Source organism: Lithobates pipiens, unplaced genomic scaffold, assembly GCF_037356315.1.
Source record: "Lithobates pipiens isolate NorthernLeopardFrog02 unplaced genomic scaffold, aLitPip1_a1.2 Scaffold_27, whole genome shotgun sequence".
Taxonomy (NCBI): Eukaryota; Metazoa; Chordata; class Amphibia; order Anura; family Ranidae; genus Lithobates; species Lithobates pipiens.
In genome coordinates this window covers 218455278-218473880 of record NW_027507788.1, presented here as the reverse complement: position 1 = coordinate 218473880, position 18603 = coordinate 218455278, and the positions used below count along the sequence as shown (strand labels likewise).

Here is an 18603-nt window from a genome sequence, read left to right as displayed (position 1 = left end):
GAAGATCGGCGGCGTCTGTGTGCATGTGTCCTGGGGTCCCCACATGTGTGTGCGCGTGTCGGTATCCCCACGTCTGTGTATGTGTGCTGGGATCCCCACGTGTGCGCACGTGCCGGGGTCCCCGTGTGTGTGCGTGTGTGCCGGGGTCCCCATGTGTGTGTGTGTGTGTGTCCGCGCGCGCGCCGGGGTCCCCACGTGTGTGTGTGTGCGCGCGCGTGCGCCGGGGTCCCCACGTGTGTGTGTGCGCGCGCGCGTGCGCCGGGGTCCCCACGTGTGTGTGTGTGTGTGCGCGCGCGTGTGTGTGTGCCGGGATCCCCACGTGTGTGTGTGTGTGCCGGGATCCCCACGTGTGTGTGTGCGTGCGCCCGCGTGTGTGCTGGGGTCCCCACGTGTGTGTGTGTACGCGTGCCGGGGTCCCCACGTGTGTGTGTGTGTGTGCGCGCGTGCTGGGGTCCCCACGTGTGTGTGTGTGTGCGCGTGCCGGGGTCCCCACGTGTGGAGGGGATTAACCGCTTCAATACTGGGCACGTGACACTGTACACAACTGAGATTTTTATCAGTTTTTCCCAACAAATAGATCTTTTGCTGGTATTTGATCTCCTCTCCGGTTTTTATTTTCTGCTAAACAAATAAAAAAAAAAAAGACTGAAAATTTTGAAAAACAAAACTTTTTTTTTTTTTTGTTTCTGTTACAAAACTTTGTAAATAAGTAAGTTTTCTTCTTCACTGACGGACACTGATGGGACACATAGGTGGTACTGATAGGTGGCACGGATGGATGGTACTGATGGGCATCACTGATTGGCATGCATTAGTGTTTGGCACTGATTGGCATCCCTGGTGGCCAAGGGTAGTATACCTGGTGGTCACAAGTGGTGGGTATCCCTGGTGGTCCTGGGTGGACATCCTTGGTTGGGGGGCTGCGCTGATAAACAATCAACATAGACCCCCCCCCCCCCCCCCAAATCAGAGGAGCAACCGATCGGCTCTTCTCTGCTCATGTCTAACAGGAAAGAGGAAAATCTGATTCACGGTTTTTCCTGTACTCACCGTGATCAGATGTGATTGGACACGGCTGATCACATGGTAAAGAGTCTCCATCAGTGACAGTGTATCCATTCAGACACGGAGCTGCGGTTCGGCCCCACCCCTCTTTCTTCTCATTGGCTCACTGACATCTAGCAGCAGAGAGAGCCAGTGGCGCCATGCTGCCGTCTCTCAGCCAATGAGGAGGGAGAGTACTGGACTGCCAAGACATTCCTGCAACATCGCTGGAGAGAATGGGGCTCAGGTAAGTATGGGGGGGGGAGGGGGCTGCACACAGAATTATTTTATCTTCATGCACAGAATGCACCTTCTGCCTTTTGCAACCCCTTAAAACCCAAAAAGCAAACATTTATTGTACTGCAGCCAATTCTTAGATGTGACGGCTGCATTTGTTTTCTTTTTTAGGTTTTGCTTCTTCTATTTTCATTTGGCGATCCTGCCAGTAATTCAGTTTTTCGAAAGTACAAGCTCCCCTGCTGATGTATCAGTTTGATGGTTGGGACAACCCGTTTACCACTGACAGGGGTGCTTACAAGGATCGGCTTTTATTTATGTAAAACCCCCAAAAAAGGAAATAAAACTGCTGTAGCTGATTATAAAGTGTGAGCTGGAGTTTGTCTTCAATTTGTTAGTGTAGCTAAATCTGCTAATACATTTAACACTCCCCTCCCCCCCCAAGACTGATAATGCTGCTGTCAAAAGGTGCCCCCTGTTCTCCTTATTCCAGAGTGAGGGCGCTCTAATACAGGAGGTGTATTACTGGCCAGATCACCAGTTGAGAACAGAAGGGGGGTCAAAAAAAGGAAAACTAATGCAGCTGCCACATCTAATGATTGGTGAGCTGCAATATATTACAGTTTTGGATTTGGGTTTATTACCGCTTTAGAGTAGAATTAAGGGGAAAAAAACATTCTTTTTCTTTTTTTCATTTTGGATTGCATAAAGGAGGGTTATAACTCCTTGCCATCTGTGTCCCTTTGGGGAGAGTTTTCTTCACTTCCTGTTCTAAAGCCACAACAGGAAGTGAGAGGAAATCCCACCAAAAGGAGAGAATCCCTAGTTGTCACCCCCACACACACACACACATACACACGGTTTCCACTCTATTACTGTTTTAGAGACAAGCAGAATTGCACCCATTCTAAAAAAGGGGGGGGGGGGCAGCTGTGGTGGTGACAGCAGGTGTATTGAGGTGGTGACAAGTGTAGTGGCAAGGGCAATGAGGATAGGTGAAGGCAGGGGAAGGATGGTAAGGGTAGGGGACAGTTGTAAAGATAGGGGAAGCTTGGTAAGGGTATGGTAGGGAAGTGGAGGGAGGGATGGTAAGGGTAGTGAAGAGCTGTAGGAGTAGAAAAGATTGGTAAGGATAGAAAAGACAGGTGAAGGTAGGGAAGGAGTGGTAAGGGCAGGAAACATTGGTAATTGAAGGGAAGAGGAGGAAGGAATGGTAAGGGCAGGGAAGAGTGGTTTATGTAAGGAAGGGGTGGTAAGGGTAGAGAAGAGAGGTTTATGTAGGGAAGTGGTGGTAAGGGCAGGGACAAGGAGGGAGGCGTGGTAAGGGTAGAGAAGAGTGGCGAAGGTGGGGTATGGGCAGAAAAGATTGGTAATTGTAGGGAAGAGGAGGTAGGAGTGGATTATGTAAGGAAGGAGTGGTAAAGGTAGAGAAGAGGAGGGAGGAGTGGTAAGGGTAGAGAAGAGTGGTTTATATAGGGAAGGGGTGGTAGGGCCAGGGAAGAGGAGGGAGTAGTGGTAAGGGTAGAGAAGATTGGCGAAGGAATGGTAAGGGCAGGGAAGAGTGGTTTATGTAGGGAAGGGGTGGTAAGAGCAGGGAAGAGTGACGAAGGTGGAGTAAGGGCAGAGAAGATTGGTAATTTTATGGAAGAGAAGGTAGGAATGGTAAGGGTAGAGAAGAGTGGCTTATGTAGGGAAGGGGTGGTAAGGGCAGGGAAGAGGAGGGAGGGGTGGTAAGGGTAGAGAAGAATGGTGAAGGTATGGTAAGGGCAGAGATGATTGGTAATTGTAGGAAAGAGGAGGTAGGAATGGTAAGGTCAGGGAAGAGCGGTTTATGTAGGGAAGGGGTGGTAAGGGCAGGGGGGAAGAGTGGTAAGGGTAGAGAGGAGTGGTTTATGTAGGGAAGGGGTGGTAAGGGTAGAGATGAGTGGCAATAGTGGGGTAAGGGCAGAGAAGATTGGTAATTGTAGGGAAGAGGAGGTAGGAATGGTAAGGGTAGGGAAGAGTGGTTTATGTAGGGGAGGAGTGGTAAGGGTAGAGAAGAGGAGGGAGGAATGGTAAGGGCAGGGAAGAGTGGTTTATGTAGGGGAGGAGTGGTAAGGGTAGAGAAGAGGAGGGAGGAATGGTAAGGGCAGGGAAGAGTGGTTTATGTAGGGAAGGGGTGGTAAGGGCCGGGAAGAGGAGTGAGGAGTGGTAAGGGTAGAGAAGAGTGGCGAAGGCAGGGTGGGTAAGGGCAGAGAAGATTGGTAATTGTAGGGAAGAGGAGGGAGAAGCAGTAATGGCAGGAAAGATGGGTTAAGGTAGGGGTGGAGTGGTAAGGGCAGGGAACATTGCTAGGGGCAGGGATGACCACCATTCCTGACTTCTGCATAAATACACTTCCTATTGGGTTATCCTACCAGCATGCTTCACGTGTCCTGCATGTTGTTAATGTGTCTATTGCCCTGCATTAAAGTGACCCTGTCCTCGGCTCATGCAGGACAAAGTACCAGTTTTCCTTTAATGAAGATCTCCCCCGTCAGTCATACTTGCCTTCCTTTTGCTCCCCTGCCTTTCCATTCAGTCGGGAGTAAAAGAAAACGAATATTTCCCATATACAAGGATCTTCCAATGTTTTGTGTTGTGTTCTTCAGGTCATGGATAATGTGTTCATCCAGCACAGCATCAAGGTCCTCCAAGCCCTCAACAAGCAGAGAGAAGCCGGCCGGTACTGCGATGCCACCCTTGTCGTTGGAGATCTCCAGTTTAAAGCCCACTGGAGTATCCTTGCTTGCAGCAGCCCGTTCTTCCAGAGCCTTTATGGAGACGGCAGCTCCCCAAACATTATCCTTCATGAACGCTTCTCGGAGGTCATGGGCCTCCTCCTGGATTTCCTCTACACAGGGGAGCTGACTCTATCCCATCACAATGTGGAGAAGGTCCTCTCGGCCTCCAAGGAATTGGGTATTTTTGAAGCTGTTGAGGTCTGTGAACAGTTCCAGCCAAAGTGTTTTGAGTCCGTTGACCGGACCGAAGATTTTTTCCAACAGTCTGGAACGTTGGAGACCTTGAATGGACACCTGAAAGAGGCGGAGGAGTCGGATGGAGAGGATACTCTAAAGGGAATATCGGAGCTCAGCAACGTGCTGGCGGACAGTGAAGTCCCAGCGGAGCCGGCCAATGAACAGGACAACGGCCTTTCCCTGCTCCAAGGGACAGTGGCGATTACTCCATTTCAGGAAGTCGTCTTGAAGGACCCAGAAGTTGTTGGGAGGAGGGAGTTCAAGAGGCAGAGGAGAGGGCAGAAGAACGGGCCGTGTATTGGCAGCGATGGAGACTGTATAACGGTAAGTCTGTGGAGGCTCCCGGCTCTCCAGGTCATGGTATATGTAATTGTAGTTGGCCACAAACAACTGGGCTTGTTCCGTAGCAACAATTTGAAGCTCATCCAAGCCCTTTTAGTCCCATTGAGTGTCGGGAACATACTGCACCATTTTTAGTCATGGGGAACAGAAACTATGGATTGGAAGTTAGATGTTCTTTGCCAAGAACAGGATGGAAGGTGTAAAAATTGTGGAACCACCTAGTTCTTGTTACCCAATTCCATCCTTGCCGTCAGGGAGGCTTCATAGGTGTTAATCTTTTGAGCCACATGGCTGAAGGTGTGAATTGTTATCAAAATGCCGGGATAGTGATGCTAAAACGGCATCTCAAAGAAGAGTGAGGTCCACATTTTGGGCAAAGAGGACAACCGGTTCTCAAGAGACATGGAAAAGGCCATCTACATTGAGCCTGGAGCAAGAGTGAGGGCCTTCAACAATATTTGTCTTTACCCCGGCATTTTGACAATTCACATCTTCAGCCATGTGATTTGAAGGATAAACACCTATGAAGCTTAGGTGACTTGCCCAAGAACATCTACCCTTTCCATGGTTGGATCAAGGTGTCTGTTCTACCCTTTCTAAGGGGTTCCACAACTTTCACATCCTGTTCTTGAACAATAACACGTCTTTCCAAGGTGTTGGTGCTTCTTGTGTGGGTATAAGTGCCGGAGTACCTTCCTGACACTCATCAGAACTGGTTTGGATAAGTTATGAAACGTCTTCAACATTACAGTACAAGTCCAGTTGAATGTAATGGACCGCTATTAGGTATAATGGTGAATTAACCATCTTCTATGTCTTTACACAACCAGTGTTGTCTTAGGAGCCAGGTAAACTATCCATCTAGAACAGGCATCCTGATACTCTGGAGTTGGCTTTGAAAGGTAACCTGGGCTTACAGGAAGCAGGAGGCCACCACTGCTGACCTCCGCAGTAGCGTTTTGTCCTGGCTCTAATACCAGCCTAATGGGTTTAATCGCTATTCTGCCGCAAGTCTGTAGATTAGAAGGAATGACTTCACGTTGACTACACTTGCTGCCTACTTCTTTGAGGTCATTTGATTTATAAGGCAATTGAAGTCTGAGGATCAGGATGACTACCGGATCAGAAATGACAGCCCGCGTATCTATCTCGCTATGTCTTGTTTAACAACATGACGACCGGCCCATAGTAAAAATACTTAATTACCGTGTCGTTTAAATACCGGGGTCATGACAGCAGCTAGCTGCCATTGTCCCGGTATTATTTTTTTCCTATGGCTGGTTCTGCTTCAAATAAAAGTGCCCTCCCCCCACCGCTTTCCAGCCTGCCACTCGTCTCTATGCCCTCGGAGAACTGGAGCGACGTCTGACGTCATTCCCGGTTCCCGGGCCATAATAAGCAATTTTTTATTTATTTTTTGCTTTTAAAGCGGAGGTCCACCCTAAAGTGGACCTTCCGCTCATTGGAATCCCCCCCCCCTCCGGCGCCACAATTGGTATCTGTATCTGCACCCACTTCTAGCGTAGATTCTGCAGAAGGTACGCCCCTTTCCGAAAGTCCCCCGCTGCCTGCTGGGAAACACACGGATCCCAGACACAGCGGGGACCATCCTTATTGCGCAGCACGACTCGCGCATGCGCAGTAGGGAACCGGGAAATGAAGCCGAAAGGCTCCACTTCCTGATTCCCATACCCAAGATGGCAGCGGCAGCACCCGAGAGACAATCGAGAGATCGGCTTCGGGTGCCGACATCGCGGGCGCGCTGGACAGGTAAGTGTCACTATTTTAAAAGTCAGCAGCTGCAGTATTTTCTTTTACAAGGGATGTTTACATCCGTTATAATAAAAGATAAAGTGCTAAAAAAAGGAAAAAAAAAAGTTTAATGTGCCCCATCCCTCTGTGTTTGTGCGCAGAAGCGAACGCATGCGCAAGTCACACAAGCATAGGTAAACTGTGTTCAAACTTACACACGCGAGTAGGGCTGCAACTAAGGATTATTTTCATAATCGATTAGTTGGCCGATTATTGTTTCGATTAATCGGTTAATAACCTTTAAAAAAAAAAAAAAAAGTGGGTCAAATTGACGTTCATTTTAGACTACAGTGACGGGAAAATTTGGAAATAATAGAAAACTTCTCAGTCAAAGGAATTTTCAGACGGTGGATGTGGTTTTCGTTCAGAAATGACATTCATTTTAAAAACAGAATGTTAAAAACAAGTGAAAATTTCAAACAAAATTCTTTCATTCAGCGAATGTACAAAGATTTTTCGTCTGAATATTCTCATCTGAAAATTGATCGGTGTGGCCGGCGTAAGGCTCGGTACTCACCTATGCAGTTTGCTTTTGATCTGTTTCTGCAGTGCTTTTTGCTGTACGTTTTGATTTTTGCGCACGTGATTTTACTGCAATTTGCATTTTTTTTTTGGGCAGATTAAAAAACAAATTGCTGCAAAAAAACGCATTACATGCTCTTCTGCAGCTTCTCCATTGAAGTATATGGAACCAATGAAGCACCATTTTGCGTTAAAAGTCCCCGACCCTTTCAGATGTGAACGTGTCCCATAGGAAACCATGTAAATGAACTGTAGTGCATTTCTGCGAAAAGCACCAATAAACACATAGATGTGAACAAAGTCTAAGACATTTACTAACATACTGGGGTTAAAAAAATTAAAATTAGCCCTTTATAGTAGAAAAAAGCAGATAATCACTACTGTAAGACCCCTTTCACACCAGGGCGTTTTGCAGGCGCTATAGCGTAAGAAATCCTCAGGGAGTGTCGGCAGCTGTACAAACGATTGTCTTTTGTAAAGATGTTGCAAACGTTTATTGGGTTTCCTTTATCAAAGTGTCTGTAATTAGCACTGTCTGTGCTGCCCAGGTGCAGGTAACAGAGGGGGGCGTTGGCTAATAATTAAATAAATAAAACCATAGATTCTGATTGGCTGCCGTGGAGCCGCACAGACACTTCCTGTTGGAAATACTTTCATAGATGAAGCTCTATCCCGTTACATTTGTTATGGGCAATATTTGCCCCGGGTGCGATTATAAGATTTATGTATTTGTCGGTCACATTGGGTGACTTGTCATGTTTCTGTAAAGTATAAAATTCTTATAAATAAAATTATTTTGCTAATACATTTTATGTTTTGTGTCATCATTGGTTGCTGTATTGATTTGTTAAAGGATTGCCGGTCGAATACCGTGTATATATACAGTGGCAAGACGGCTCTCCTGAGTGTACTAGGTAAGTGGTCCAGCAGCTCCGGGTTTGGGGGCGCGCAGGTGCACCACCTGTGGCCCGCTCACCCGCTACCATGTCCGCCGGAACCTACCGAATATTCCTTACACAGGCAAAACGGCAGTCTATGTAAACAAGGCAGATCGCCGTTCTCTCAGTGGGAGGAGACGTGGATCCTGTGTTCCTGATAAGCAGGGGCATGGATCCGTGCCTTCTCCTAGGAAAAGCTCCTCCCCCACAATTAGTAAACGCCCCCTAGTCACACATTGATAGCGGAGTTCCACCCAATCCAAAATAAAGAACACGGGGACATGACCTCAGAACTAACTGGAGCAAAGTTCAAAACAAATCTTAGAAAGTATTATTGTGTTTATTGTATAGTATTATTATTCAATTATTTATTATTATATTATTTTTATTGTATTATATATAATTATATTATTATTATATAATTGTATAATAATTATACGATAAAATAATTATTATATAATTATAATTACTATGTTATTATAGTATAATTTAGTATTATTTACTGAAAGGGTAGTTGATGATTGGCATAAACTACCACTATCCACTTGCCTTCTGGGGTCATTGTGTTATTTTTTTTGCACACGTAAAAATCTGCATTATCTTTTTTGCTAGAAATCACTGTAACACCCCCCCCCCCCCCCCCCCCACAAAAGAAAAAAAGAAAAGTATATATTTCTGAAAGCAGAGACCCCGGAGAATAAAATGGTGGTAGTTGAAGTTTTTATTATGTTGCACGATATTTGCGCACTTATTTATCAAACGCATATTTTCAGGAAAAAAAAATACATTCAAGTAAAGTAATTCTAGTATAAACAAACACGATATTTATTATAGCCAACTTTTGGTAAAATAAAAAAGATGGGGGTTGTGTTGAATAAATAGGTCCCAAAAATAGTTTGTTTCAATTATTTTATTAAATTTTTATACATGCATTTCTTCTACTGGCATGATTGCTAGTTCACATACATTGCAATGCATGTTTAAGCCAGACAACTGCATCAAAGTAATCCCTCTCTGGCCAGCCCCTACTCTAGGGGAGGGGGGTAAAGGACACTACTGGGGGGGGGGGGGCAATGATGTGAAGAGGACACAACAGTGGGGGGGACAATGTGTCCTCTTCCCCCCAATAGCAGTTTCCTCTGGGGTGGCCCCCCTCAGATCAGTGTCCTCTGGCGGAGGGGGGTACAAGTCACTACAGAGGTGGAGTTGCTTTGGGGGGAGGCATGGGACACAACAGTGGGGGGGGACAATGTGTCCTCCCCCCCCTAATCTCAGTGTCCTCCGGGGATACAGGACACTACTATGTAAATCATAGAGGACATGTACAGTGGGGAGTGGGGTTGGGGGGGTGATGCAAAGAGGCGAACCTTGCTTTGAGGGAGCACGGGACAGTGCTATTGGGGGGGCAGAGGACACAGCAGTGGGGGGGATGTGTACCCTGCCTCCAAGATCCTTCTGGGGGGCGGGGGGGTCATTTGAAGGGGACAATCTAAGGTCCATAACTCGTATACATTTTATAGTAGGGCCAATTAACCTACCAGCATGTCTTTGGAGTGTGGGAGGAAACCGGAGTACCCGGAGGAAACCCACGCAGGCACAGGGAGAACATGCAAACTCCAGGCAGGTAGTGTCGTGGTTGGGATTCGAACCAGCGACCCTTTTTACTGCTAGGCGAGAGTGCTAACCACTACGCCACTGTGCCGCCCGTATGCAGGGGAGGGAGTCTCTTACCCTCCCCAGTCATTAAATCAGGTTAAAGAGGAAGTAAACCCTGATGGGTTTACTGCCTCTTTGATTCCCTGCAAAGGTATACCATAATGGACTACTGTGCATCGCATCGCATCGCATAGTACTCCATTATCTGTCACTTACCTGACAGAGGAGCCAGCGAAGTTACCGCTGTCCCCTGTAGTCTGGAGCATCCATCTTCTCGGTGGGTCTCGCTGCTCTGCTGCTGTCATTCGGCGAAGCCACGATGATGTCGCTCCCGCGCATGGGAGCCGCCGCTGTCTATGGCGATATTTCTTGGACCTACAGGTAAGCCTTAATCTAGGCTTGCCTGTAGGTCAAAGTGTGTTGTAAGGGTTTACAACCACTTTAAGCTGTCCATCAGGGACATCCTATATCTCCCGAGGCAGCCGGGGTGGGTGGGCAGAGCTGGGGGTGTGGCTGCCTCCTCCACTCCTCCCACAGACTCCTTCACTCGGGCTGATCTCACAGCTGAAGGAGAAAGAGAGGAGAGGACACAGCAGCCCCGGGTGTCTTCATCTCCAGGCATGCTGTAAATGACTGAAAACTGTCATTACATAGAGCCCTAACCTGCCCTATACCACCCCAACCTGCCCTATACCATCCCAACCCACCCCACCCTGCCCTATACCATCCCAACCCACCCCACCCTGCCCTATACCATCCCAACCCACCCCAATCTGACCTATACCATTCTAACCTACCCTATACCATCCCAACCCACCCCAATCTGACCTATACCATTCTAACCTACCCTATACCACCCCAACCTGCCCTATACCATCCCAACCCACCCCAATCTGACCTATACCATTCTAACCTATACCACCCCAACCTGCCCTATACCACCCCAACCTGACCTATACCATTCTAACCTACCATATACCATCCCAACCTGCCCTATACCACCCCAACCTGCCCTATACCATTCTAACCTACCCTATACCACCCCAACCTGATCTGGGGGTGTGGCTGCCTCCTCCTTCACTCTGGCTCATCCCACAGCTGAAGGAGAAAGAGGCGAGGACACATGTATCTCCAGGCATGCTGTAAGTTACTGCACAGTGTCACTACATAGAATCCCAACCTGCCCTATACCACCCCAACCTGCCCTATACCACCCCAACCTGCCCTATACTACCCCAACCTGCCAACCTGCCTTATACCTCCCTAACCTGCCCTATACCACCCTCAACCTGCCCTATACCACCCTCAACCTTTACCTCTCGTAAGATAAATTCCTCTTTAAGTCCATCCTTTTCCATGTCTCCCATTTCGTCATACCTCTCATTGTCTAGGAATATTGTGGTGTATATACTTCTAAACCAATCCCTCTGCAGCTTTTCTTGTTCCTCCTCCCTCTTTTCATCCCGGAATATTAATACCTCTTCTAGTCCAGCCGATTCCCCTTCCAATGCCGCCGTTTCCGGTTCTTCCTCTTCAAATAGAGGTGGTTCAGTTACCACCGATTCCAATTCGAATGCCGCTGTTTCCGGTTCTTCCTCTAGAGGCGGTTCAATTACCACCGATTCCAATTCCCACTCCAAATCTGAGGCGAATATTCCGTCTTTCATGCATAACCTCTTCAGTTTCCTACAGAAGCTCCCATGACTGAAAAGACAAAAAAAAAGGGTTAGAAATGACAAAAGCAGCTTTTACAAACTAACAGAAATTAGCAGCATTAAAGGCTAACTCTACCTATAACCGATACCTCGGTATTAAAAAAAGCACCCATTGTTTGCTTTAACCAATGGCTTCTTAGACACAGCAATGGGCAGACTTCCCTATAATAACTTAAGAATCTGCCCTCTCTGGAGTGTAACCAATGTGTCACTTTCTGACACCAATGATGGGGCACTATTCCATCCACTGACACCAATGACAGGGTACTATATCTCCCACTGACACTAATGATGGGGCACTATTCCTCCCACTGATACCAATAACGGGGCACTATTCCTCCCACTGATACCAATAACGGGGCACTATTCCACCCACTGATACCAATTATGGGGCACTATTCCTCCCATTGATACCAATAACGGGGCACTATTCCTCCCACTGATACCAATAACGGGGCACTATTCCACCCACTGATACTAATTATGGGGTACTATTTCATCCAATGGCACCAAAGATGGAGCACTATTCCATCCAATGGCACCAATGACTGGTCATTATTTCATCCATTGACACCAATGATGGGACATAATTTACAGACACTGACACCGGGGGGTGTTTCTACTCCCACTGTTCACAGTCCCACCTCCCCAAAGCCTAATGCCGCGTACAAACGATCCAATTGTCCGGCGGACCACAGTACGCCAGACAATTCGATCGTGTGTGGGCTCCAGCGGACTTTTTCATCGGACTTAGAAAGTAGTTTTAACTCAAAATTTGTCCGCCGGACTTGGCTTTCAGAGGACAATCCGTTCGGCGGTGTGCTAGTCCGGCGGACTAAGAATGACGCATGCTCTGAAGCAAGTACGAGAAGGAAGCTATTGGCTACTGGCTATTGAACTTCCTTTTTCTAGTCCCGTCGTACGCGCTGTACGTCATCGCCTTAGAAATCGCCTGACTTTTGGAGTGTCTGTGTGTGGCCAAGTCCGTTCGTTATAAGGTCCGGCGGATTATTTGCCGCACCAAGTCCGCCGGATAATTTGATCGTGTGTGTACGCGGCATAAAGGACAGTAAATTGGCCCTTTGTTGAGAAAGTTTGGAGACCCCCTGCACTAAAAACCTAAATTTCTTAACTCTGCCGTAGCCGGTGAGGTGAAACGCCATCATTTAGTGTTGTACCGGCTATGACGTCCCCAAGAACCGGGAAGACTTAATTGGATCTCTCACCAGCGGTAAGAAGTCGGAGAAAGCAAAAGTCACATTTGCGTTTCCCACCCAACCACGTAAACGTGAGATACCAATTTTGGGTCTACCTCAACTGCACATTGCTGTGAATTAGTTCTGGCATAGACTTTGTTACATTAAACTACTACGATATCTGCAGAAATTGGACAGCATAATGAAAAAAAAAAATGATTTAATTGCACACCAGGAACCTTTTTCTTACTGTTACCCGCAGCCTCAAAAAGCCTCCGCCTCTGTCCCACAGACATTCTAAGCCCATGTACACACGGTCGGACATTCCGACGGAACACGGACCGTGTTGTCGGATAATCCGACCGTGTGTGGGCTCCATCGGACTGTTTCCGTCGGAATATCCGACCGACAAAGTTTTAGAGCTGGGCTATAAAATTTTCTGACAACATGGTCCGATGGGACTTTGTCCGATCGTTTGTAGAGAATTCCGATCGGACAAAGTGCCACGCATGCTCAGATCAAATTACGAGACCAAAGCTATTGGCTACTAGCCTGAACGTAGTCCCGTCGTAACGAAATTACATCATCACGTTCTGAACGATCGGATTTTCCGACAACTTTGTCCGACCGTGTGTATGCAACAGCAGTTTCGGACAAAATCCGACGGATTTTGTTGTCGGAATGTCCGACCCGTGTGTACAAGGGCTTAAGCTATAAAAAGAACTTATTACAAGCAAAACAGAACTATTGAAGGTGTGTAAAAGATAACTCTGTGCTCAGAGAAGAGCTTTTGCTGCTAAAATCTGGGGACTGAACACAGAGGGTAAGCTGCCAGTAAAGTAGAGAACGAGGCCTCTGCTTTGTTTTTTGATGAAATGGTATAAAAAAGTATAAAAACAACTTACTAGAAACAGCATCCTGCTACCAAGGCCACCACTATCAGAAAGAGGACGATTCCGGAAGTGATGAGCACAAAGAGATGTTCCCTCAGAATCATCAGGTCTTCATATGCAGGCATTGCCCTGTCTTCATATGCAGGCATTGCCCGGTCTTCATGTGCACGCTTTGCTCGGTGTTCATATGCAGGCATTGCCCGATGTTCATATGCAGGCATTGCCCGGTCTTCATATGCAGGCACTGCCCGGTCTTCATATGCAGGCACTGCCCGGTCTTCATATGCAGGCACTGCTGGTTTTTCATCCACAGGCAATACCTGTTCTTCATCCCTGGTCTGGATGGGAGAAGTGCCTGGTTGGGTTTCTGGTACTGATGGGAAAGGCCCCAGTGATTCCTCCTCCACAGCTGCCGTAGGTTCTTCGTCATTGGCAAACTTACTCAAATGGGGATCAAACTTCAGTGTTATCCTTTCATGTCGAACGGACTTTGTTGCTATTGCTGGTTCAGAAAACGCCATTGAGGGTTGGTTTTGTGTTGTTGTTTGGAAAGACCCCAGTGATTCCTTGTCCTCAGGGAATGTAGGGCCTTTGTCCTCAGGCAATGTCTGTTCATCCACAGGCAATGTCTCTTTTTCATCCGCAGTCACTTCCTGGTTTTCATATGAAGTCCCAGCTTGGTCTTCATATGAAGTCCCAGCTTGGTCTTCAGAGGAAGTCCCAGCTTGGTCTTCAGAGGAAGTCCCAGCTTGGTCTTCAGAGGAAGTCCCAGCTTGGTCTTCAGAGGAAGTCCCAGCTTGGTCTTCAGAGGAAGTCCCAGCTTGGTCCTCAGAGGAAGTCCCAGCTTGGTCCTCAGAAGAAGTCCCAGCTTGGTCCTCAGATGAAGTCCCAGCTTGGTCCTCAGATGAAGTCCCAGCTTGGTCCTCAGATGAAGTCCCAGCTTGGTCCTCAGATGAAGTCCCAGCTTGGTCCTCAGATGAAGTCCCAGCTTGGTCCTCAGATGAAGTCCCAGCTTGGTCCTCAGATGAAGTCCCAGCTTGGTCCTCAGATGAAGTCCCAGCTTGGTCCTCAGATGAAGTCCCAGCTTGGTCCTCAGATGAAGTCCCAGCTTGGTCTTCAGATGAAGTCCCAGCTTGGTCTTCAGATGAAGTCCCAGCTTGGTCTTCAGATGAAGTCCCAGCTTGGTCTTCAGATGAAGTCCCAGCTTGGTCTTCAGATGAAGTCCCAGCTTGGTCTTCAGATGAAGTCCCAGCTTGGTCTTCAGATGAAGTCCCAGCTTGGTCTTCAGATGAAGTCCCAGCTTGGTCTTCAGATGAAGTCCCAGCTTGGTCTTCAGATGAAGTCCCAGCTTGGTCTTCAGATGAAGTCCCAGCTTGCTCTTCAGATGAAGTCCCAGCTTGCTCTTCAGATGAAGTCCCAGCTTGCTCTTCAGATGAAGTCCCAGCTTGCTCTTCAGATGAAGTCCCAGCTTGCTCTTCAGATGAAGTCCCAGCTTGCTCTTCAGATGAAGTCCCAGCTTGCTCTTCAGATGAAGTCCCAGCTTGCTCTTCAGATGAAGTCCCAGCTTGCTCTTCAGATGAAGTCCCAGCTTGCTCTTCAGATGAAGTCCCAGCTTGCTCTTCAGATGAAGTCCCAGCTTGCTCTTCAGATGAAGTCCCAGCTTGCTCTTCAGATGAAGTCCCAGCTTGCTCTTCAGATGAAGTCCCAGCTTGCTCTTCAGATGAAGTCCCAGCTTGCTCTTCAGATGAAGTCCCAGCTTGCTCTTCAGATGAAGTCCCAGCTTGCTCTTCAGATGAAGTCCCAGCTTGCTCTTCAGATGAAGTCCCAGCTTGCTCTTCAGATGAAGTCCCAGCTTGCTCTTCAGATGAAGTCCCAGCCTGCTCTTCAGATGAAGTCCCAGCCTGGTCTTCAGATGAAGTCCCAGCCTGCTCTTCAGATGAAGTCCCAGCCTGCTCTTCAGATGAAGTCCCAGCCTGGTCTTCAGATGAAGTCCCAGCCTGGTCTTCAGATGAAGTCCCAGCCTGGTCTTCAGATGAAGTCCCAGCCTGGTCTTCAGAGGAAGTCCCAGCCTGGTCTTCAGAGGAAGTCCCAGCCTGGTCTTCAGAGGAAGTCCCAGCCTGGTCTTCAGAGGAAGTCCCAGCCTGGTCTTCAGAGGAAGTCCCAGCCTGGTCTTCAGAGGAAGTCCCAGCCTGGTCTTCAGAGGAAGTCCCAGCCTGGTCTTCAGAGGAAGTCCCAGCCTGGTCTTCAGAGGAAGTCCCAGCCTGGTCTTCAGAGGAAGTCCCAGCCTGGTCTTCAGAGGAAGTCCCAGCCTGGTCTTCAGATGAAGTCCCAGCCTGGTCTTCATAGGCAGGCACTGCCTGGTCTTCAGATGAAGTCCCAGCCTGGTCTTCAGATGAAGTCCCAGCCTGGTCTTCAGATGAAGTCCCAGCCTGGTCTTCAGATGAAGTCCCAGCCTGGTCTTCAGATGAAGTCCCAGCCTGGTCTTCAGATGAAGTCCCAGCCTGGTCTTCAGATGAAGTCCCAGCCTGGTCTTCAGATGAAGTCCCAGCCTGGTCTTCATAGGCAGGCACTGCCCGGTCTTCATAGGCAGGCACTGCCCGGTCTTCATAGGCAGGCACTGCCCGGTCTTCATAGGCAGGCACTGCCCGGTCTTCATAGGCAGGCACTGCTGCCTGGTCTTCATAGGCAGGCACTGCTGCCTGGTCTTCATAGGCAGGCACTGCTGCCTGGTCTTCATAGGCAGGCACTGCTGCCTGGTCTTCATAGGCAGGCACTGCTGCCTGGTCTTCATAGGCAGGCACTGCTGCCTGGTCTTCATAGGCAGGCACTGCTGTCTGGTCTTCATAGGCAGGCACTGCTGTCTGGTCTTCATAGGCAGGCACTGCTGCCTGGTCTTCATAGGCAGGCACTGCTGCCTGGTCTTCATAGGCAGGCACTGCTGCCTGGTCTTCATAGGCAGGCACTGCCCGGTCTTCATAGGCAGGCACTGCCCGGTCTTCATAGGCAGGCACTGCTGCCTGGTCTTCATAGGCAGGCACTGCTGTCTGGTCTTCATAGGCAGGCACTGCTGTCTGGTCTTCATAGGCAGGCACTGCTGTCTGGTCTTCATAGGCAGGCACTGCTGCCTGGTCTTCATAGGCAGGCACTGCTGCCTGGTCTTCATAGGCAGGCACTGCTGCCTGGTCTTCATAGGCAGGCACTGCTGCCTGGTCTTCATAGGCAGGCACTGCTGCCTGGTCTTCATAGGCAGGCACTGCTGCCTGGTCTTCATAGGCAGGCACTGCTGCCTGGTCTTCATAGGCAGGCACTGCTGTCTGGTCTTCATAGGCAGGCACTGCTGTCTGGTCTTCATAGGCAGGCACTGCCCGGTCTTCATAGGCAGGCACTGCTGCCTGGTCTTCATATGCAGGCATTGCCCGGTGTTCATATGCAGGGTCTTCATATGCAGGCACTGCTGTCTGGTCTTCATATGCAGGCACTGCTGTCTGGTCTTCATATGCAGGCACTGCTGTCTGGTCTTCATATGCAGGCACTGCTGTCTGGTCTTCATATGCAGGCACTGCTGTCTGGTCTTCATATGCAGGCACTGCTGTCTGGTCTTCATATGCAGGCACTGCCTGGTCTTCATATGCAGGCACTGCCTGGTCTTCATATGCAGGCACTGCCTGGTCTTCATATGCAGGCACTGCCCGGTGTTCATATGCAGGGTCTTCATATGCAGGCACTGCCCGGTCTTCATATGCAGGCACTGCTGTCTGGTCTTCATATGCAGGCACTGCTGTCTGGTCTTCATATGCAGGCACTGCCCGGCCTTCATATGCAGGCACTGCTGGTTTTTCATCCACAGGCAATACCTGTTCATCCCTGGTCTGGATGGGAGAAGTGCCTGGACGGGGAAACATGACCATGCGCCTGGTTTGAAACTTCTTGCCTACGTCCATGAGCGGAGAATCTGCATAAAACAAATGATAAAGAGGTCATACAAATGTACAGTGAACCAGCACATCAAACTTTTTCTTGCTTAGGTGTGTATTGGGTATGGGAGCTACTGTATCTAACACTTACCTGCTACATGAACGTTGAACTTTTTAACCGGTCCCTTCTGTACACCATCCACCATGAGGTTGAGCTCGTACGTCCCACTGTCTTCCAGGCGGAGAGGACTGAGAGCGAGAGAACAGTCCATTTCATGGGTTGAACCTGGGCGCTCTCTCTGGTCGTGATGACTCGGAGGCTGCAGCTTGATGCCACTGTGCCGCAGGATGGTCATGTACTTGTGGGTTCCGGCCGGTGCCATCCTCCATTCTAAGTCAATCCGATGATTGCTAGTCACTCCGTCAATGGAGAGATGGCATGGAATCTCCAATTTGGAGCCGGCTCTGGCCTCCAGGTGGCTGTATGAAGGCTCAGCTTGGGACAATGCTACGGAAAGAGAGAAATTGTCGTTAATAGTGAAACATTTCCAAAGTTATAATATATAACATCAAAGGCAGTAAAAAAGAAAAAATATTTAAAAAAAACACCTTTTTGTGGACCTTAGGTGGATCTCACATTTCTGGGTTTAGATTAACGCTTTCGCTGCCAGGGCTGTTTTTGCTTTTTTTTTTATTTAATTTAATTAAAATTTAATTCAATAAATAATAAATAATAATAATAAATTTAATTTTGGGCCTAAAAATGTAAGGTGGCGGGAGCATAGGAGCATGTTACATGTTACACCCTAAATATGCATGTAACATGTAACATATTCCTAAAGGTGAACCTATCCTTTAACTTGGAACTAAACCCTCCGCTCCTTTACAGCCAAGGAAGCTGCCATCTAAGCCCTCTGTTTGAGCTGCAGTTACCATGGAGCTGCACATGCCATCCGTTATGGCTCCACCTTGCCTGATGGATTGACAGTTTGGTTGAGAGCACAAGCAAATGTGGCAGTTAGCTTTCCCAGCATGCCTTGTACAGTATGTAGCTGTATTGGGAAGGCCTTCAATTTTTTGGGTTTAGTTCCACTTGAAGGCTAAAACTCATACATACACGGGTGATATCCGTATTGCTGGTATTTGAGTCCCTTTGCAATGCACTGGAAATACAGCACTGCCGGTAGGAATACTGTCAGCCAATCACTGACTCTGATTAATAGTTAAAGAACCCCCCCTCCCCCCGGTAGGCTCAATTCACAAAGCTTTAGAATAAGAAAGAATGATTTTTTTTTAACTGTAGCCAATTAAGTGTCATTTATAAATCACATAAAA

The 18603-nt window shown here is 48.3% G+C and overlaps 2 protein-coding genes across 2 annotated transcripts in view; one reads left to right on the top strand and one right to left on the bottom strand.

Annotated features, from left to right (window-relative positions):
* The window catches only part of ZBTB48 (zinc finger and BTB domain containing 48), a gene marked incomplete in the record, with an annotated part of 314981 nt that overhangs the window by 517 nt on the left and 295861 nt on the right, over positions 1–18603 (top strand). The window contains 1 exon segment of the mRNA XM_077458264.1: positions 3912–4604. Within this exon segment, the coding sequence (XP_077314390.1) occupies positions 3915–4604 (690 nt within the window).
* On the bottom strand, positions 10373–13882 carry LOC143934550 (uncharacterized). Its single transcript, XM_077458263.1, has 2 exons — positions 13367–13882; positions 10373–11254 (listed from the first exon to the last, which is right to left on the bottom strand). Exons 1-2 carry the CDS (start codon positions 13873–13875, stop codon positions 10804–10806), a joined length of 960 nt encoding a protein of 319 aa, XP_077314389.1. The 5' UTR covers positions 13876–13882; the 3' UTR covers positions 10373–10803.